The sequence below is a fragment of the Platalea leucorodia genome, assembly GCF_965183815.1.
Source record: "Platalea leucorodia genome assembly, chromosome: 1".
NCBI lineage: Eukaryota > Metazoa > Chordata > Aves > Pelecaniformes > Threskiornithidae > Platalea > Platalea leucorodia.
This window is the reverse complement of record NC_138823.1, coordinates 108,198,528-108,215,796: the sequence shown is the minus strand read 5'-3', so window position 1 is coordinate 108,215,796 and position 17,269 is coordinate 108,198,528. Positions and strand designations below refer to the sequence as shown.

At 38.9% G+C, this 17,269-nt stretch overlaps 1 protein-coding gene across 1 annotated transcript in view; it reads left to right on the top strand.

Moving 5' to 3' along the window:
* Positions 1-17,269, top strand: part of CNTNAP2 (contactin associated protein 2) — a gene marked incomplete at both ends in the record, with an annotated part of 1,183,012 nt that overhangs the window by 991,761 nt on the left and 173,982 nt on the right. The window contains one exon of the mRNA XM_082307127.1: positions 15,787-15,914. Within this exon, the coding sequence (XP_082163253.1) occupies positions 15,787-15,914 (128 nt within the window). The remainder of the gene's footprint in view (positions 1-15,786; positions 15,915-17,269) is intronic.

Genomic DNA, 17,269 nt, shown 5'->3' with positions numbered 1-17,269 from the left:
TAAATAGGAAAAAGAATGGCATCTGGAAACACATTCTCCTCTGTCTGGCAGCTGGCTTTGTTTCTTAGACAAATTCAACCGTTTTCTAGTGGATTATGAGTTGGTTCACTTTCTGCATGTAAGTTGTCTGAACAAGCTGCAGTTTTTTGTAAAATTCAGAGTCTGTTTCTTCCCTGGCTCTGTGTTAGTTTTGCTCTTGCCATCTGCAAAACATGATGAAATATATATTATAAGGAATCAAAATGTAGGCAAAACATGATTTTGTTCTTGCTTTCATTGTCAGAGTAGTAGTTCAGCTTCAGTTGCTAAAGAAGTTGTGTGTTTTTTGAATGCCTGTGCTATTCTTGTATTTTACTACTTAAAATATTTATGCTGATTCAGTCTTTTAACTGAGACTTTTATATAGAGCACTTATTTGTAGGGGATAAGCATAACAATGTGTGAATGAAATAGTTCAAGTTTGTAGGGGGAAATGGATATACTGTTGATTATATCTCTAGTTATAGCTTTGGTTTAGTTGTACAATGAAGAAATTAATGTATTTGGTTTTGTAGCCTACCAACTCACCTTAGTGCAGAAGTGAGTATGGTAACATCTACACAGAGACTGTTACGACCTAAGTTTTATAAAAGACCTTATACACAGTTGTTCAGGTGGAGATTTGTCATCTGACCTTCATATACGGGGAATTTATGGTGTTCTTGGAAGAACGATCTGAGGCTTTTCATGCTGGGTAATGACAGGAAGGCAGAGACGGTTGACAACAGAAGACTCTCTTTCTTATGCCCCCTCACAAAAGTAGATTTGCCAACAAATAATAGAAAAAGTTGAGCAACTGAGCTGTTGTAGTCAGAATCCAGTAATGAGGCAAGAAAGCCACAAAATCTATGAAAAGGGAATTGAAACTATACAGACACAATTATTAATCTGAGGCATCTTTGTAAACTCTTCTGTGAAGAGAATTCAAAGAAAGCGATATTTTCATCTCCATTTTATAACGGAAAACAATAAAAGGAAATGAGAAAGATGAAGAAGATGATACAGTATGATTTAATTAGGGGATAGGTGAAAAGCAGAAGAGCTGAAGAGGGAAAAACGTGGGGCTTGTGAGAAAGTGGAAGAGCAGGAGCAAGACATTGAGGATTTTCATGTGTGGGAATTCAATCACAGGGAGATCGGTCTTTGGCAGAAACTCATCCTAAAATGGCAATTGCTTCTAACAGTTAACTGTTACAATTGCCATTAGTTTGACAGTTTCTGTATGTCATTGCATCATATTATGTACACATACAGTGAAACAGCAGACAAATGGAATCAGATAATTTAGTATCATAATTATTTAGAGAAAGTACTGACTTTCCTTGTGGTCATGAAAGACCAAATATAATAATAGGTCATTGATCCTCACTGGGATCTTGGGCTGTATTGCATTAAAAGAAAATAATTAGTGAATGTCAATATAAGTAATGCAGCTCTCATACGCTTGCCTCAGAGGAGAAACAGTTGTACTGACAACACATCAGAAAATAAATCTTTGTTATAAAAATAGCTTATTAAGAATAATGTTTCATAGCAAAGTCTCAGGACTGATATAGATCGCTTTCAGGTTTCATCCACGATCATCTCTATTTCAGAAGAATGCAAACAATATTGTACGGACACTTGTTCTCTGTTTGTATTTTTTAATTTTTGCCATTTCTGCTTATTTTCTAGAGAAGTATATTAAAATTACTTTTATTACTTACCTTAAAACGAACTATGTTAGTGGCTTCAGTCAAAGAGGTAACAATAGCATATTCTGTTTTTTACGGGTTTCTACTCCTAAAACCACAAAGATCCCAACATCAGCTCCAAATGTTTTGGAAATTAGAGATTGGTTTAAATAAAGAGCTTACTGTCCGTCTCTATAACAAGAAACACAAATACATTGCAACTTGATAAAAACATTTGTTAGGCACTCTGTAAAACACTTGCTAGCTGTGACCAGGAATACTTGTGCAATTCACTTGCACTTGGAAATACCAAAGATAAGTCATAGATGTTCAAAAGGAAATTGAAGCTACTGGCTAATAATGCTCCCTTTACCGTTGCTTCAGGTTTTCCGCTATGGTCAATCAATACCGTAGCATGAGAGTCACGCTCCTGGAGGACTCAGAGGTCTCCTTTATCTAGTTGCAGAATTTACAGATGTGGCAATGCCACTTTTCTCATTCACTTGTTGCTTAGACAGCACCTTCCCTTTTGTCACGGTAGGAAGAAGGTAGTGTTGCCAAATGGAGGGAGGCTTGTTCCACCAGGTGGAAGTACAACAAATCTCTGAATCTCTCTGAAAACTCCCGAAGTAGTTTAAATCAAATATATATTTGAACTTTCTATAACGGACCTTACTAAACACTGGGCTGGAAGTATTTAGATTAAAAAACTGTATTTTGAAATGATCTCTAATGATACAGACTATATGGATTCATTTGGAAGAAAACCAGCTTTATCCAAAGGACAGCATATTCAAAACATTATGAAATTGATTCCATTTTTCATCATTGGCAATAGAAATGCATCGTTATTATAGAAAATGGAGAATGCATTTCCCCATGACTGGGGACTTTATGGAGAGACAGGCTCCAGGGCTGAAGATTTTGAGGGAGATTTTATTTGCGTTGCTGCATGCTATAACTTCTTTAGAAAAGGGATTGCCACTAAAACTGCAAAGAATGAAAACTGACGCTTCATCATAATTTTGTGTTTCTTGAGGAACTGCATCAATTTCTTTTAATCTATGATGTCATATACATCTTCTTCATCAGTATGGACACTTCGTGTAACTTTAGTTGCTAAGGCAGATATCCTTGTCATCTTTACACATAAATACCCTCAATTTTTTCTTGCCAAAAAGACCGCAAAGATCTGGTTTGACAGTAAGGCCTGTCATCTTCACAAAGTACAAATTACTATTTGGTATGCACTTAGTTGGGGACCAGCACTTATTTTATACTTACTAGGTATTCGTAAGGATAGTAGAATGAAAAATGATTAGAAGTGTTGTCTACTGTCATTCAGGATTTCCTGGAAAACAAGGTGGCTAACCATATCTCAAGGATTCTCAGCACAAAAAGAAGATATAAATAATGCATAATAGAACTGCCAGAATGTATACTGACTTTTATTTTAATTGCAACTCCCTAGAAAAGACCTAATCTCAAGGAAATGCAAGTTTCGTGGAGGTACTAAATCATCTAATCTTCTATTTTGTTAAATCTTCTTCATCTTCAGTCGAGGAAGTGAACACGAAACAGAAATGGGGGAACGGAGTCAACTGCAAATCTTGTCACAGCATAATTTAAATGATGAAAATTGGAGGCCACTCCTGTAAACAAAATGGGAAAGTATTTTGAAATTGCATTAAATCTGTGTTTTCTTTCTTTGTAGGAAACTAAAGCAAAACAAAAAAAAATCTTATTTTAATGATCTCAAGGGTATTTTTTGAAAAGACTCAACCACTTGACCACTTCGTGCTTACTCCCATTGTTGATCTAGAATGAATATTATCCCGTAATTCAAGAAACATAAAGCTGTTATTATTTCCGGTAACATTAATTTTTTAGGGTTTTTTACAAGTTTCTTTAATGATTACTGAACGTTCAGCTAAGCAGTTATTCAAATGTTCCAGAGTTCAACAAATCAGTTGATCTTTTATACTTGCCGTTACTTTAACTTTCTCAACTTAACTTTCTTAAGAACCTTCTAGTGATGTACTTCCGATATTTATAGCACCTCATGATTCTTACATTATTTTGGTTTCTTCTGCTGCTGTATTAATGCTTGCAAATCACAACCTTGTATAAATCCTTATAAGCTCAGCGTAAATTATACTGATACAGCTGAAGAGTGTATCTGCAAACCTCCAGGTTCTATTGCATTTATCGTCAGTGAGTCCTCGGTAATCTTAAAACAGATTATTATTGTTTGTAAACAATTATTTTTTTCTGAAGACCTTAGAAAACAGTTTGAAGACCTTAGAAAACAACTAACTCGTACCTTTCTGTTTCCGAACTCCCCTTCCTTAAAGATACGTGAACATAGTTACCTCACTGACTCTATTTCTGTTTCTTTTGTGCCCTGAAGATCTTCCTTCAAGCAGTGTAGTACCTTGATCAGAAGGAACTGGGGTAATTTCACTGAGTATTGTTGCACGCCCATGGGGCCGCTTTTTGTCGTTTGATAAAGAAAAAACAAGAAGGGAAGTTCACATACGATAGGACACTTAGCATACCTACATAGTGCATAGGAGCATAGCACAGAGACACCAAAAGCTAGCACAGACCTCTTAATTGGTATAAGACCAACTTAAAACAGATGGGGGAAAAAAGTACTACTTTACACAGCCACCAGTGAACTTCTGCAACTTGCTGCCAGAGGAGGCTGCACAAGCAGACATCATTAGTGGGTTCAGAAAAGGATTTAACAGATTCATGGGAAACAGGTCCATCAATGGATACTGTAAGCACTGTGCACCCTGTAACATTTTTAATGCAGTCGTGGTAGATGGTGGGGTGTGAAAGGTGAATGTGTGACAAAAGTGGCCGTGCTCACATGCTTGCCCTGAGTAGCCTCTCTTATTGCCACTGTCCACGACAGGATGATGGAGCAGGTGGACTGTTGTTCTGATCCTACAGGACTTTTCTTCTATTCTTATGTTTTTCAGAAGGCTTTTGGCAAGGCTTATTTGCTCAGCCATGGTTCTTGCCCGTGGAGCCAAGCTGCTTTTCAGGGCTGAACTTACAAACTTTTAACAGTGTTACGTGCACACAATAGTTGGGGTTAGCAGCAGCTTGTCTGTCTCCACATTGTCTTCCATCTCCCATGTGCTAAAACATAGTAGTATCATTTTCTCTAAAAATACATTGAGGTAAACATGAGTGAGGAAGAAATATTTATGCTAGTAGACATTGATGGACACAAAAAATAGTGTCCCGTGAATCAAATATTTGCAAATATCCTGGAAACCAGGATTTCTAGCCATCAAGAACGAAGTTCTGGAATAGCTTTCAGATAAGAGTATTGGGGAAGAACAGACAAATTCTTCCTAATTTGGGGTGTTGTTGTGGTTTAACCTCAGCAGGCCGCTAAGCCTCACACAGCTGCTTGCTCGCACCCCCTCACTGGGATGGAGGAGGGGATTGGAAAAGTGCAAAACTCGTGGGTTGAGATAAAGACAGTTTAATAGGTAAAGCAAAAGCTGCATGCATGGGCAGAGCAAAACAAGGAATTCATTCACTACTTCCCATCAGCAGGCAGGTGTTCAGCCAGCTCTAGGAAAGTAGAAAGAGAGGAGCATCACTCTTGGGGGTTTGCCTTCTACCACACACCCACAAAAGTAAAATGGGAAGCAATCTTCTGGGGCTGAGACTGGAGAGAAAATTAAAGTATTATGTTATAGTTACCTCTAAGGACTGAAGGGAAACTGAGGTCTTCCGAGGGGAGACAGTTAGCAGATCACGTGTAATACCATAAAAATACAGTGCTTCCAAGAATGAGAACTGATTATAGATACAGAAAATAAGATGTTGTGGTTTTTACAATTAAAGCTTGAGGTCAGTCAGAATAGAAAGAGCTTACTGAAAAATAGGCTCAAATACCTAAGTTTTCTTAAAAATAAGTAGAGATGTGGTTGGGGCCTTTACAGAAAGGAAATAAATAGCTGAATAGTAACCTCTCCTGGAATTTTACTTTTAGTAGTGTATGACATTACGTCTTTCCCCATCTCTTGTGTCTTCATTGGCTACTTAAATAGATTATTATTTAGAAGAAGGATGCTGGTATGCTTATTTTCCACATGATGTCTAGCAAGAAACATAATTTTTCTGTGTCTTCCAAAATGTCACCTGTGATACAGAAGTAGGATAAGTGTGATTTTTTACAGAGAGCAGAATCCAACAGACCCGAATACAACATTTTTCATGTAAGACAGCTTTATGCTTACCAGCAAGCTCTATTTTACAGAAGCCCAAAAGTAAGGCTAAAAGGGCTCCGATATCATCTATATTAAGAATAAACAAGCCCAAATGAAACAATAGTTTGACATTAAAAGACAAAGGAGAGGATAAGCATGAAAAATGCTTACCAGGAGATAAAAATTTGGAAGACGGGACCAACCTACTTATCATATGTATGAAGGAGATTTTGTGAGGTTACCTAATCAAGCACTCTGTTCCACGGTGTGATCAGCCTAGATTTTTTCCCAAAATATTTGGTGTCGTAGCTCTACAAGCAACTGAAGAGGTGAACTAAGTCACAGCACCCTTACATTTCCCATGGTGCCTTTGCGTGAAGTGTAGGTTGGTTTCAGTGTTGTACAAGGTATATGCATAGATGCGATGTAAGGATGAACGCTACAGGAAGTGCCGGTGAAAGGGTAGGAGCAATGGTAGATGTTTATACAGTCGGGTTTTACTGAAATTTTCTAGGTGCAGTAAGTCCCATACTTCATTAAGTTTTCTGGACCAAATTCAACACTAAGTTATGCACTTTAGCACCTTATTGAACTCAACAGGCATACAGGGGCTGAAGTCAGCATTAACTATAGCCATCTGTTATTTTGTCATGCCATACTCAATTATTTTTATTTAGCTCTTTCAGTCATACGAAATAAAACTGTCAAAGTTGTCAAGAACTCCAAGAAATGAAGCCTCTCAGCTGCTGCTCTGAGATTTTTAATATTTCTTCCAATATAGATCCTTGTGCCTTAAAAATCCTGCCAGAAGCACATTTGGTCTGGTAGTTTGATAGAACATGATCCAAAGGCTTGTGGATAGTTAGTAGAATAGATAACTGCAAAGAATTCATCATTTATCTGCATAGATCTTGCAATAGTACATTCAATAGTAAAGATATTAAAAACACACATTTCATTAGATAACTGCTTTTAGTGTGCACACAGTAAAATATTACCATTACTGTGATGCATTCAGATGTACAAAGATGCATCCAGATGTACAAAAATGTAATTAAAAATGCTTGAGGTTTTAAATTAGGGAATTTTTGAAACAGGTGGTAATACTCAGTATGGTCCTTCATGATTTTCTTCCCTTGGAGCTAAGGTAGCCTGCTATTTTATGGGAAGTTTCAGCGTGTGTGAATGGGTCATGGAATGAATACAGGTTTCTCTTTGTCAAAGTGATGAGGAAGAAAGACATTTAACTTTCTGGGGCATGTTGAATAATTGAATGGATCATTTAATTTATTGTCCTTCATTTGATTACCCCTGTTGAGAACAGTTTTCTCATGTTTCTGTCATAAAACAAAGCATTTAAAACTTTCTAAGGATGAGTAGAAAGTTTTTCTGGCATCGTGAATTGTGGGTTGTTTTTAATATTTTTTTTATTAACTATTATTTTTCAAAAGATCTTTTGGATTTTGAAATATTTTGACATAAAAGAATCATACTGTTTTGAAAATGCCAGATGGAATTTTTAACTAACTTAAAAAAAAAAAAAAGTTTCTCTGAGCAAACTATTTGCCCTTTCCAATGTCAATTTTTCTTGGAAAATTCCTGTAGCATCCTATTTCAGCCCTAGGTCCACAGGAGAACTTTCTTTTCTTGGCTTCAGCTGAATCCCAAGTAATCTTGTCTCCATAATCACCCAAGGTTGAAGGAACATCCCAATACAAGATTCAGTATTTCTCCCAAAGGAAATGCCACACACATTCCCTGTCCTACTTAAAAGATTTTGAAACTGAGACAGAAGATTTATTAAATTGTTGACAGATGAAAAGATCTAGAGGTGCTGCAGATCAGTTACAGCATGGTAGGATTCCTAGATTCCATTCTTAAAATATCTTGGTACAGAAATAAGAAAAATTAACAGTCAAGTCAGGGGAGTTGCTGGATCCCAAAGGAAGAGGAGCCCTGAATTTCTTTTTTTTCTGGGAGGGAACACTGAAGAAATGAAGCTCGTAAGAGGAACTACTCCACTTGAAAGAGAGACCTTCTGTCTCCACTGTTTTGTTGGAAGGAGAATATGAGCAAATACTCAGCAAAGGTGGATTTTCCCCTGAAATTGATCTGTATTGTGCAAAAGAAAGCAGAGCCCAGTTTGCTGTCTCCCATTATTCATCTTTTGTTGCGGTTATTCGGTTTCTCACAAACTCCTCTTTGAGAGGAAAGTCAAGAAGTCCTTTCAGGCAAGAGCCCTGTAGAACCAGTCTAAACTATCTCAATCTCCTTCCCGATGGATTTTTTAAATGAGACACATTTCTCACCAGTTTCTCAATGTATCTCACTTCGTATCTCTAGCACATATGGAATCAGTAAGTGCCGTGATAGCACTGGCATATCTTCTGGACTTCAAGGTTCCTCCTGAGTTGCCAGAGATTTCTGTGTCTCATCTCTTGCCAAGGAGAGAAAAGGGAAGAAATAGAGCAGGCTTCTTGTCAACTTCTTAACTCAGAAACTCTTGCCAAACTGCTTCCATAAATTCCATGGTGGTACAGTTTCAGCATCAGGCATCTTAAATTGTTCGGCTCAATCCCACATGCCTGGTCATAGTGGAAAGTGTTGTTCAGACACTGTCTTTGGAAGATGCATGGTGGTTTAAGTTTTTTGTAAAAAAAAAAAAAAAATCAAGATGTTATTAACCTTTTTTTTTTTTTAAAATAGGCATTTTATTAGCAAGTTTTTGAATTATATGCTGTATACTTTATCGAGTATTCATTTCCTAATCACTGTTAAAGCATATAATCCTCATAAGGATGTTTATAATGATTCAAATTAACCTGCATTTAATTAAGAGGGTTGGTGTTATGGGATTATAAGATTTGAGAGGTGTCCAAAGGAGCAAATTTATTTCCTAATGTAATTTTCAAGTTTTTTCATCTTAAAGGTCAGGGGAGGGATAGACTGTGTAAACTGAGAAAGGAGATCTAAGTCTCAATCCCGGGGAAAAAATGTGAATTAAATATGTCTTTGCATGGCTAATTTAAACTGGTTTCTTCTTCAAAGAAGGTTTGAAGTTCCTGAAAGTAACTTAAGTTTGACTTGTGCTAAATGCAAATTCCAGTGTCTCTTTTGTACAGTTCATTGGCATTGAGGATGTCTTAAATTTGTTCCTCATTCTCCGGGTGGGACTATTTGTGAATGTGATGCTTGTGTATTAAGTTAGTTTAATCTAATCTATTCAATCTTTTATAATTTCTAAACCAGGATTACTTATGCCTGCTGCACCATCAGCCTCATGTCTTTGGTATAATTTATCTTTACTAATAGATGTCAAAGGATGGACTTGTTTATGTTAGTAATTTGGATGCTGGGATTAGATGGTCTTTCATCATATTGTTTAGATTTTCAGGAGGTGAGTGCTCTCAAAAATAAAAATATTTTTGAGTGATCTCAAAAATAAAAATAAAAATCCAGACTGCTTCCCTGGTTTACTTCTGCATTTTGCACTGAAGCAAACCCCTTGCAAACCCTTGTTTGCACGTAGCTAACAGATGTACCTGCACATGGGCTTTGGTTACCCAACCAAACGCCTGTCACTTTGTAATTACGTGCATGTTGCTAAAGGTTGGTGGCACTTTCTCATTTTTTTTTACCAGTGTGCTAGAGAAGAAGCTTAACTGCCTTAAGATCAGTCTTAATTGCAAGAGTTCAAAATCTCCCTTCTTTTGCTGTTAGGAATATGAGAACAAAGTACTTCGTAGGACCTCAGCCCATCCAATGCCAGTGTGGAAAATGACTTGAATTGAGTTATGACACTCCATCAGTTTATATGATCCCATATAGTAATGCGAAATTTTCCATAATACCCCTTGGCAGACAGATCAAGGGTGAGGCGTTAGCTCCAACTTAATGTATAAGGGTATCTGAGGTGACAAGTCATGTGGGAAAGGGACAAGAGATGTGTAAGACTCCCTGAGATCAGCAAATTCAAGTGGAAATAAAAGTTTTCAGCCTAGAGTATATTGGCTTTTGTGCTGCATAGTCTGTACATAAAAAAGTTAACTAAATTTTATCAAAACGTTTCAGAAGTTAGCTAGTTCTGCTTTAATCCTAGCTTTTGTTCGCCCTGTTTTTAATCCTGTTAATTAGAGCTTGCATGTTTCCAAGTAACTTGCTTCCAGATTATTAAGGCTGCTGCCAAAATTGCATTGTTCATTAAATTCTCTGTAATATTAGCTCTTCTTAGCAGTTCTAATATAAATAAAATTCTTGCCAGATATTTTTGGAAGATAGAAAATACTAATACTTGGCACATCTGTACCCTTCACTATGTGTTTTACAGACATTCATTTGCAGATATTAGCTGGACTAAACTGCTTTATACCACTCTCAGATAGATTATGGAAATTCAGGGATTACAATAGAGGTGCTTGCATAGTAAAAAGCTGGGTCTTGTGAGAGGTGGACAATTGTATACCTTTGAAATGGGAATACAAAATATTCTTCAAACCACTGCTAATAATTAAATAATATGTGTTTAACACTTGCCGTGATTTAACCCCAGCTGGCAACTAAGCACCACACAGCCGCTCGCTCAGTGCCCCCTCCAGGAGAGGTGGTGTGTTGCGTGGAGTCACTGGGCACCAAAGCCAGCTCAGGTTGAGTCAGTGCTGCACTTGCACTGCTTCTTGTAAGGCTTCTCCTCCATTGGTTTGGGTGGTTCCTGCTATACTAATTCCTATAACATGCAACTTAGGTCATGGGTTACAACAATTTAAAGGTATACCCGTTACAATCTCCAACCCTGGTCCCTTTGGACCAGACCACAGGGTTTAACATTGCAATGATCTCCTCCCCTTGCCCCTGCTCTGGCTTGACTTATCCACAGACTGCAGTCCCTTAGGGGTGCACCTGCTCCAAGCGGAGCCTTATCTATGAGCGACAGTCTCTTCAGGGGTATACTTGCTGTGGCGTAGACTTATTCACAGCCACAGTCACTTTGAGGTGCACCTGTTCCAGCATGGCCTTCTGCATGGGCCACAATGCCTTCAGAGATGTACCTGCTCCAGGATGGCCTTGCCCACAGCCACAGTCCCTTCAGAAGTAAATCTGCTCCAACATGGCCTTACCCATGGCTGCAGTCCCTTGAGGGGTGTACCTGCTCTGCTGTGGACTTATCCATGGCCACACACTTTGAGGTGCTCCAGCATGACCTCATGCACAGGCACTGATGCTTCAAGGTGTACCTGCTGCAGCACAGACTTATCCACAGCCACAGATGCTTCGAGGTGTACCTTCTCTAGCGTGGACTTATCCTTGGGCCACAGTCCCTTCAGAGGTATACCTGCTGCGGCACAGACGTAACCATGGCCACAGACACTTCGAGGTGTACCTGTGCTGGCATGGGCGTATCCATGGCCACAGACGCTTCAGGATGTCCTGCTCCCGCATGGAGTCATCCACAGGTTGCAGTCCCTTTGACTTGAGTTCACACTGGAGTTCCAGCCTGTCCAGTGCAGCAGCACAGAAACAGCAGCGATGCCCTGGCCACCTGCCAGCCCAGGTGCATGGCCATTGCTGTTATCAGAATGTTCCCAGGCACAGCAGAGTAAGATGATAAGCAGTTCAGCAAGCAGCAAAAGCAAAAAGCAGCCACTAACGAGTACTAGACTCTAATATACAGTAAGGCAAGCAAGCCCCATGGCACGCACAGGAGCCTGCTGATGAATAGCTAAACAGCACTAACAGCTATAAATTCAATCTAGCACATTCCAATCAAATCTGTCGTTATCTCAAACCCTTCATGCCCCACACTGGGCACCAAAAAGGACTGTCATGGTTTATCCCCAGCCAGCACCTAAGCATCACACAGCCACTCGCTCATTCCCCTCACAGTGGGATGAGGGAGAGAATCAGAAGAGTAAAAGGGAGAAAAATCGTGGGTTGAGATAAAAACGGGTTAATAGCTAAAGCAAAAGCCGCACGCGCAAGCAAAGCAAAACAAGGAATTCATTCACTACTTCCCATCAGTCCAGCCATCCCCAGGAAAGCAGGGCTCCGTCACGCGTAACGGTTCCTTGGGAAGACAAACGCCATCACTCCGAACGTCCTCCCCTTCCTTCTTCTTCCCCCAGCTTTACATGCTGAGCATGACGCCATATGGTGTGGGATATCCCTTTGGTCGGTTGGGGTCAGCTGTCCCGGCTGTGTCCCCTCCCAGCTTCTTGTGCACCCCCAGCCTCCTCGCTGGTGGGGTGGGGTGAGAAGCAGAGAAGGCCTTGACTCTGTGTAAGCACTGCTCAGCAATAACGAAAACATCCCTGTGTTGTCAACACTGTTTCCAGCACAAATCCAAAACATGGCCCCATACTAACTACTATGAAGAAAATTAACTGTACCCCAGCCAAAACCAGCACACACTGCAGTTTCAATCCAGTAGATTTGTATTCTCAAAACAATTCCAGTTCCTCAGCTCCTGTAAGTATATCTTTTAAAATTAAGTCCATTCCTACCTGTAATACGTTCTTTATGTGTTTTCCTGTGTAGGACTGGACTGATAATTAAGTGATGTCTAACAAAATTGGAGAAAATAAATTGCTTCAGTAACAGAAGTCTGGTTGTATGAAATCATTATATAAATAAATTAATAGTGATACAGAATCTTATCATTACTTTTAATATGTCATTTGCTGATACATGCATAATGCATTTCTTTTTTACATACCACAGAATGCTTATAAAGAGTAAGTAGATGATCGTAATCAAAACAATGATAAATCTTACACTAATATCTGCTGCTTTCATTCAAAGGCACCCTGAAGCACTTTGCAGACAGTTATATATAGGAAAAGAAATTAGAAATAGAAAATTACACTGAGATTTCATCAATATCTCCTGGTAATAATTACAGGATTTGATCAGATTCATTCATCTCCCATTTGGCTATTTATAGGAATATGGCACACTCAGAATTCAATCTTTATTCTCTTAAGGGGATTTTCTTTGGTGAGGAAAAACTTCAGAGACTTTCTCCTCCCTCTTAATGTGCGAAGTCTTTAAATACCGGCAGAGGCATTATCACTTGCAGGAATTGAGTGTTCCAGCTGTGATTATTTCTAAGTGTGTAGTACAAAGTCAAGCATTTTAATCAGTCTTTGGTTTATAACTTTTTTGACTTTGTCAGTGCTGATTAGTATGTCCAGAGGAACTACAATTACCTTAGAAAAGCATAACAGAGCCACTCAGTCTCTTGAGTGTATTTGTCTTTTTGGTGCACATGTGATCCAAAAGGTATCGCTATCCCTTTTTTGTTAAGAGTAAACACAGGTTCTGCTGGAGAAAAGACAACGCACTTCTCTCAACTCTTAGTCCAGTACTCCTAGCCCTCAATAGCTCCTGTGCAGGGGAGAATGCATTTCCTACAACGATGAGACAAGTAAGCAAGTATCAGAAAATAAGGCTATTCCTGAAAGGAACTCTTAACATTTAGTTTTATTGTCATGGCAACAGCTTTAAAGTGACCATTTCACTAAATGCATAAATAAAATATTAAAATGAGTAGAGACATGATCAGTAAAGAGGGAGAAAATCATTACTGCTCCTTTTTATTTGCTTCAAAGGAGGTGAAAGCTATTGGTGAGAGGAAAAGGGCTGCCCTTTGACATCCTTATTTGGAGCTGAAATATTAACTCTTTTTGTGAGAGGGGAAGGAAAGAAGAGGAATGCCAATAGTTTTCTTTTCGTCGGTCTTTGAAGAATTCTTTATTTTAAATTGACACGTCCGTCTTTAAAGCATTCTTTGAAAGAGTGGCAATCAGCAGAGAAAGCCCGTCTCAGAGGAAAATCTCAGAAAGAGTAAAGTGATGACCTACATTTATCCTCTATTAGAAGGGAGTGGGTCCCATGGATACAGGTTTTTAGCAGAGATGGAAGATTAGGTCTACATACCTGGCTTTGTATTCACTCTTTTCTTTCTTAAAGGGAAAGTCCTTTAATCTCCCCTTTCTTATATCACCTGTCTCCAAATTGATGAATACGATACCTTTGTAAAGGGCATTGCAATCCATGGATGAAAAGTGGTATGCTACAACCTAGCACAATCCGCAGAAGCAGCCTGTGAGGGTTACTCCTCTCCGTTTTCCTTCCTTTCTAGCAGTCCCCTGTAGCAGCCTGACCAGCATAGCACCTGGTGTAGCTGTGTCCGACCAGAAAGGGTTAATGATGTCGGCAATACAAAGGGCCTGTGGAGAAAGGCAAGTGCTCTGAAGGCGAAGAACACACAGATTAAGGAAAACAGTCATCTACTATTTGAAAAACTCTAGTAATTAAATCTCTAATTACTCTCTTCATCACAGAAAACAGACAGGAGTTCCAATGAACTGTTGTTCAAAAATGTGATGGTTATTTTCTTAATTACTTTAGCTGTGCTTCTTTTAAAAAGAATGTTTTGCCTTCCATCTCTTCAGAAGGACCCAGTGAGGGTGATGACTGGAGACACTACTGGAAATACTACTGTGCACTGGAAAACTCTGAGCGTTACCACAGATCATGCAGATCCCTGCTGTGCTTCCCAGTTGTTAGCAATCATCTCATGAGTCAGATCACGGAGTCATCCAAGTTAGAGATGAAACAGACTTCCAGTTTCCTGAAATCCTTAGCAGTTCCCGGTTATATTCATACTGTGCACTTCAGTAACTTTTCCAGATCCTGAATTCATCCTTCATCCTATGGTATTTTTGAACAAAGGAATTGGATTTTTAGATCAAAAAGTTGCTTACTTTCAATACTCAACTACATGGCAAGGTACCGCTAAAAAGAAAGAGGAAAAAAAGAGAGAAATAGATGGATTTATTTTGTTTCCTCTTACTTTCTTTTGTGTCAAAAAGTATAGTCCTAACACTTTATATAGTGCATTTTTTCCTGTGTGGATATTTTTGGCCTTCCATGTGTTTATGTCAAAAAAAAAAAAAAAAAAAAAGGCACCTGAGAGATTAGGTACCTAATTACATTTGCTTTATTTTATTTTTATTTGGAAGAAACAGCACTCAACAAGCCAGCTGGATTCAGCTCTTGAAATGATAAAGGAAAAATGTTGTAATGGTGCATAATGATTTGGTCTAGGCATGAAAAAGGCACCAGGTTACTCCCTGCAGTTGAAACTAGGAGGTTTTAGAGATGACTATAAATTGAATTTTAGTGATCTTGCTAACTAAAATGAGGTTTGAGCTGCATACTCATGGTTAGATTCACAAGTTTAGATTTTTTGGACTTAGGCACTTAGTGTTAGAAATGACAGGACTTAGATGACAAGCCTTTTCAGATAATTAGTCTTTCATTTCTCTTTTTTAATATAAAACAAAAGATGTTAAATATAAAAGAAGCACTGTTTCCTTGGTATGCAGAAGTTGTATCGTTAGGATAATAACTGGCAGCAACTGGAGCAAAAAAGATGCACTTCTAGGAAGCATTAGGATTTTTTTTCCCTCTCAGAAGACATCAGCAAGGAGAGCAACAGCAAAGTGTTACCCGCTAGTATGGAGCTGGTCACTCTGGAAAGCGGGAGGACCCAGACAAGCCCAGCTGAGTCCAGGACTGGCCACAAAGCAAGCTGCTGCTCTGACTGTGTTTCTGCGTGACAGTAGCTGCTATCCATCCGTTTCCCAGTAAACGGGCAGCGTTATTGCGCAAAGTGCTGTCCTTTGAGACAGGTTTTTAGACAGTAACACTGTACTGGTGTAATTGTTAGATACCTACTCTTTTGGTGCTTAGTTCCTTGAACAATAGTAATGATCAAGGAAATTATTTTTATATATTTCACAATTGCTTTGTTTTTCTCTCTCTTTGTAATTCAGGAGAAAAGACACTGGGATGTTGTCATACAAAGAGCACCTACCAGTGAGTCAGGTGGTGGTTGGAGACATTGACCGGCCTGGGTCTGAAGCCAAGATATCTGTGGGTCCTGTGCGTTGTCAAGGAGATCGTAAGTTCGCTGGTTTTCTTCCACTTACTCCTGGGTAGAAAGCAAACTAAATTGGAAATTGGTAACTTTGTAGACACCTCATGCAAATTTAGAGAAGTGACTGTCTACTCAGAGACTTTTTTCTATGAAAGCATGATGTGATTTGAGAAATTTTGTCTATGAAACTGCACATATAATGGCTCATCTTTGCATTTAAAATATCGGTATTTGTCTTTATTTTATGGTAAATGTGGCAACTTTGGTTATTCAACTAAGTTTATGTGGATATAAGCAGTAATACAGATTGCATAAGAACATCTCAACATCTGTGCTTCTGTTGAGTACTCTTGTCAGTGTCGTTATCATTGCTCTGCATATCACTGTAAACTATGTTTATGGGATGTAAATAGTAGTGTGATGGCAAAACGTATCGCTGTAAACTCTGTTTACAGGTGTGTAAAGTTTGACAAGATTGTTATAAAGTGCTAACCTTATCAGGGCTAGACGTTTCCATGTAAAACATTGGGAGTTTTTTGTAGTAGTCGCTGATTGCCAGGCTGAGCGCTGACAGGAGGTGTACATCCTCCAGTTTGATCAGCAGGTGATAGAGTAAATCAGTGTAACGGATAAATGTCCACTTCACACACACAAAAAAGTTAGGGTGCAGTTAGGAGGATTGTATTCTTCCTTCAATCGATTTTATATTTCAGAAGGTGAAATTCACCACTGAAGGCAGAGCAATTGCTTAAGGCCCTTTTAAATCACACTTCAAAAACTTAAACTCTATGCGGTTGTCACATGCGTTATACTTGTCCTCTGTATTTGAAGTCCATTCTGTTACAAGAGGTGCAGTAAGGAAAGGTAGCCTGATTTAATTTGCAATAACTAATATTTGCATGGTCTATAAAGAATACAAAATCCGTCTTCCGATGGTGGTAAAGAGTACTATAAGTCAGCCTGTGAGATTGCAGTGATGTAGAAATATTGAATGGGTGGGCATAGTACACGCAAGTTGAACAACCTGATTCTAACCAGCGTCTATCATGGAACGACAGGAATGAGTAGAGTTTGTCGTTCCTCCTCTGCCCCTTTACAGCTACATGCTTTCCATCTGCATGATTCTAAGTACTTTATAAAGGAGGTCAGTATCGCTATCCCTGCCTTAAGCTAAAGTAATTAATCCGAATTGAGAGGAAATCACATACTCGGAGTCATCCAGTTGTACAAAAGAGAGCTTTCTGGGTCCCAGTCCTGGGCCTCAAAACCCTAGGACATTGCTCAGTGATACAACTGAACATGCTTAGCCTCTTTTTCTCTTCGTGGTCTTTCTGGGTTGCGCAAATGATCCTTCTGGCTTTTGTTAATGAATCATCAGA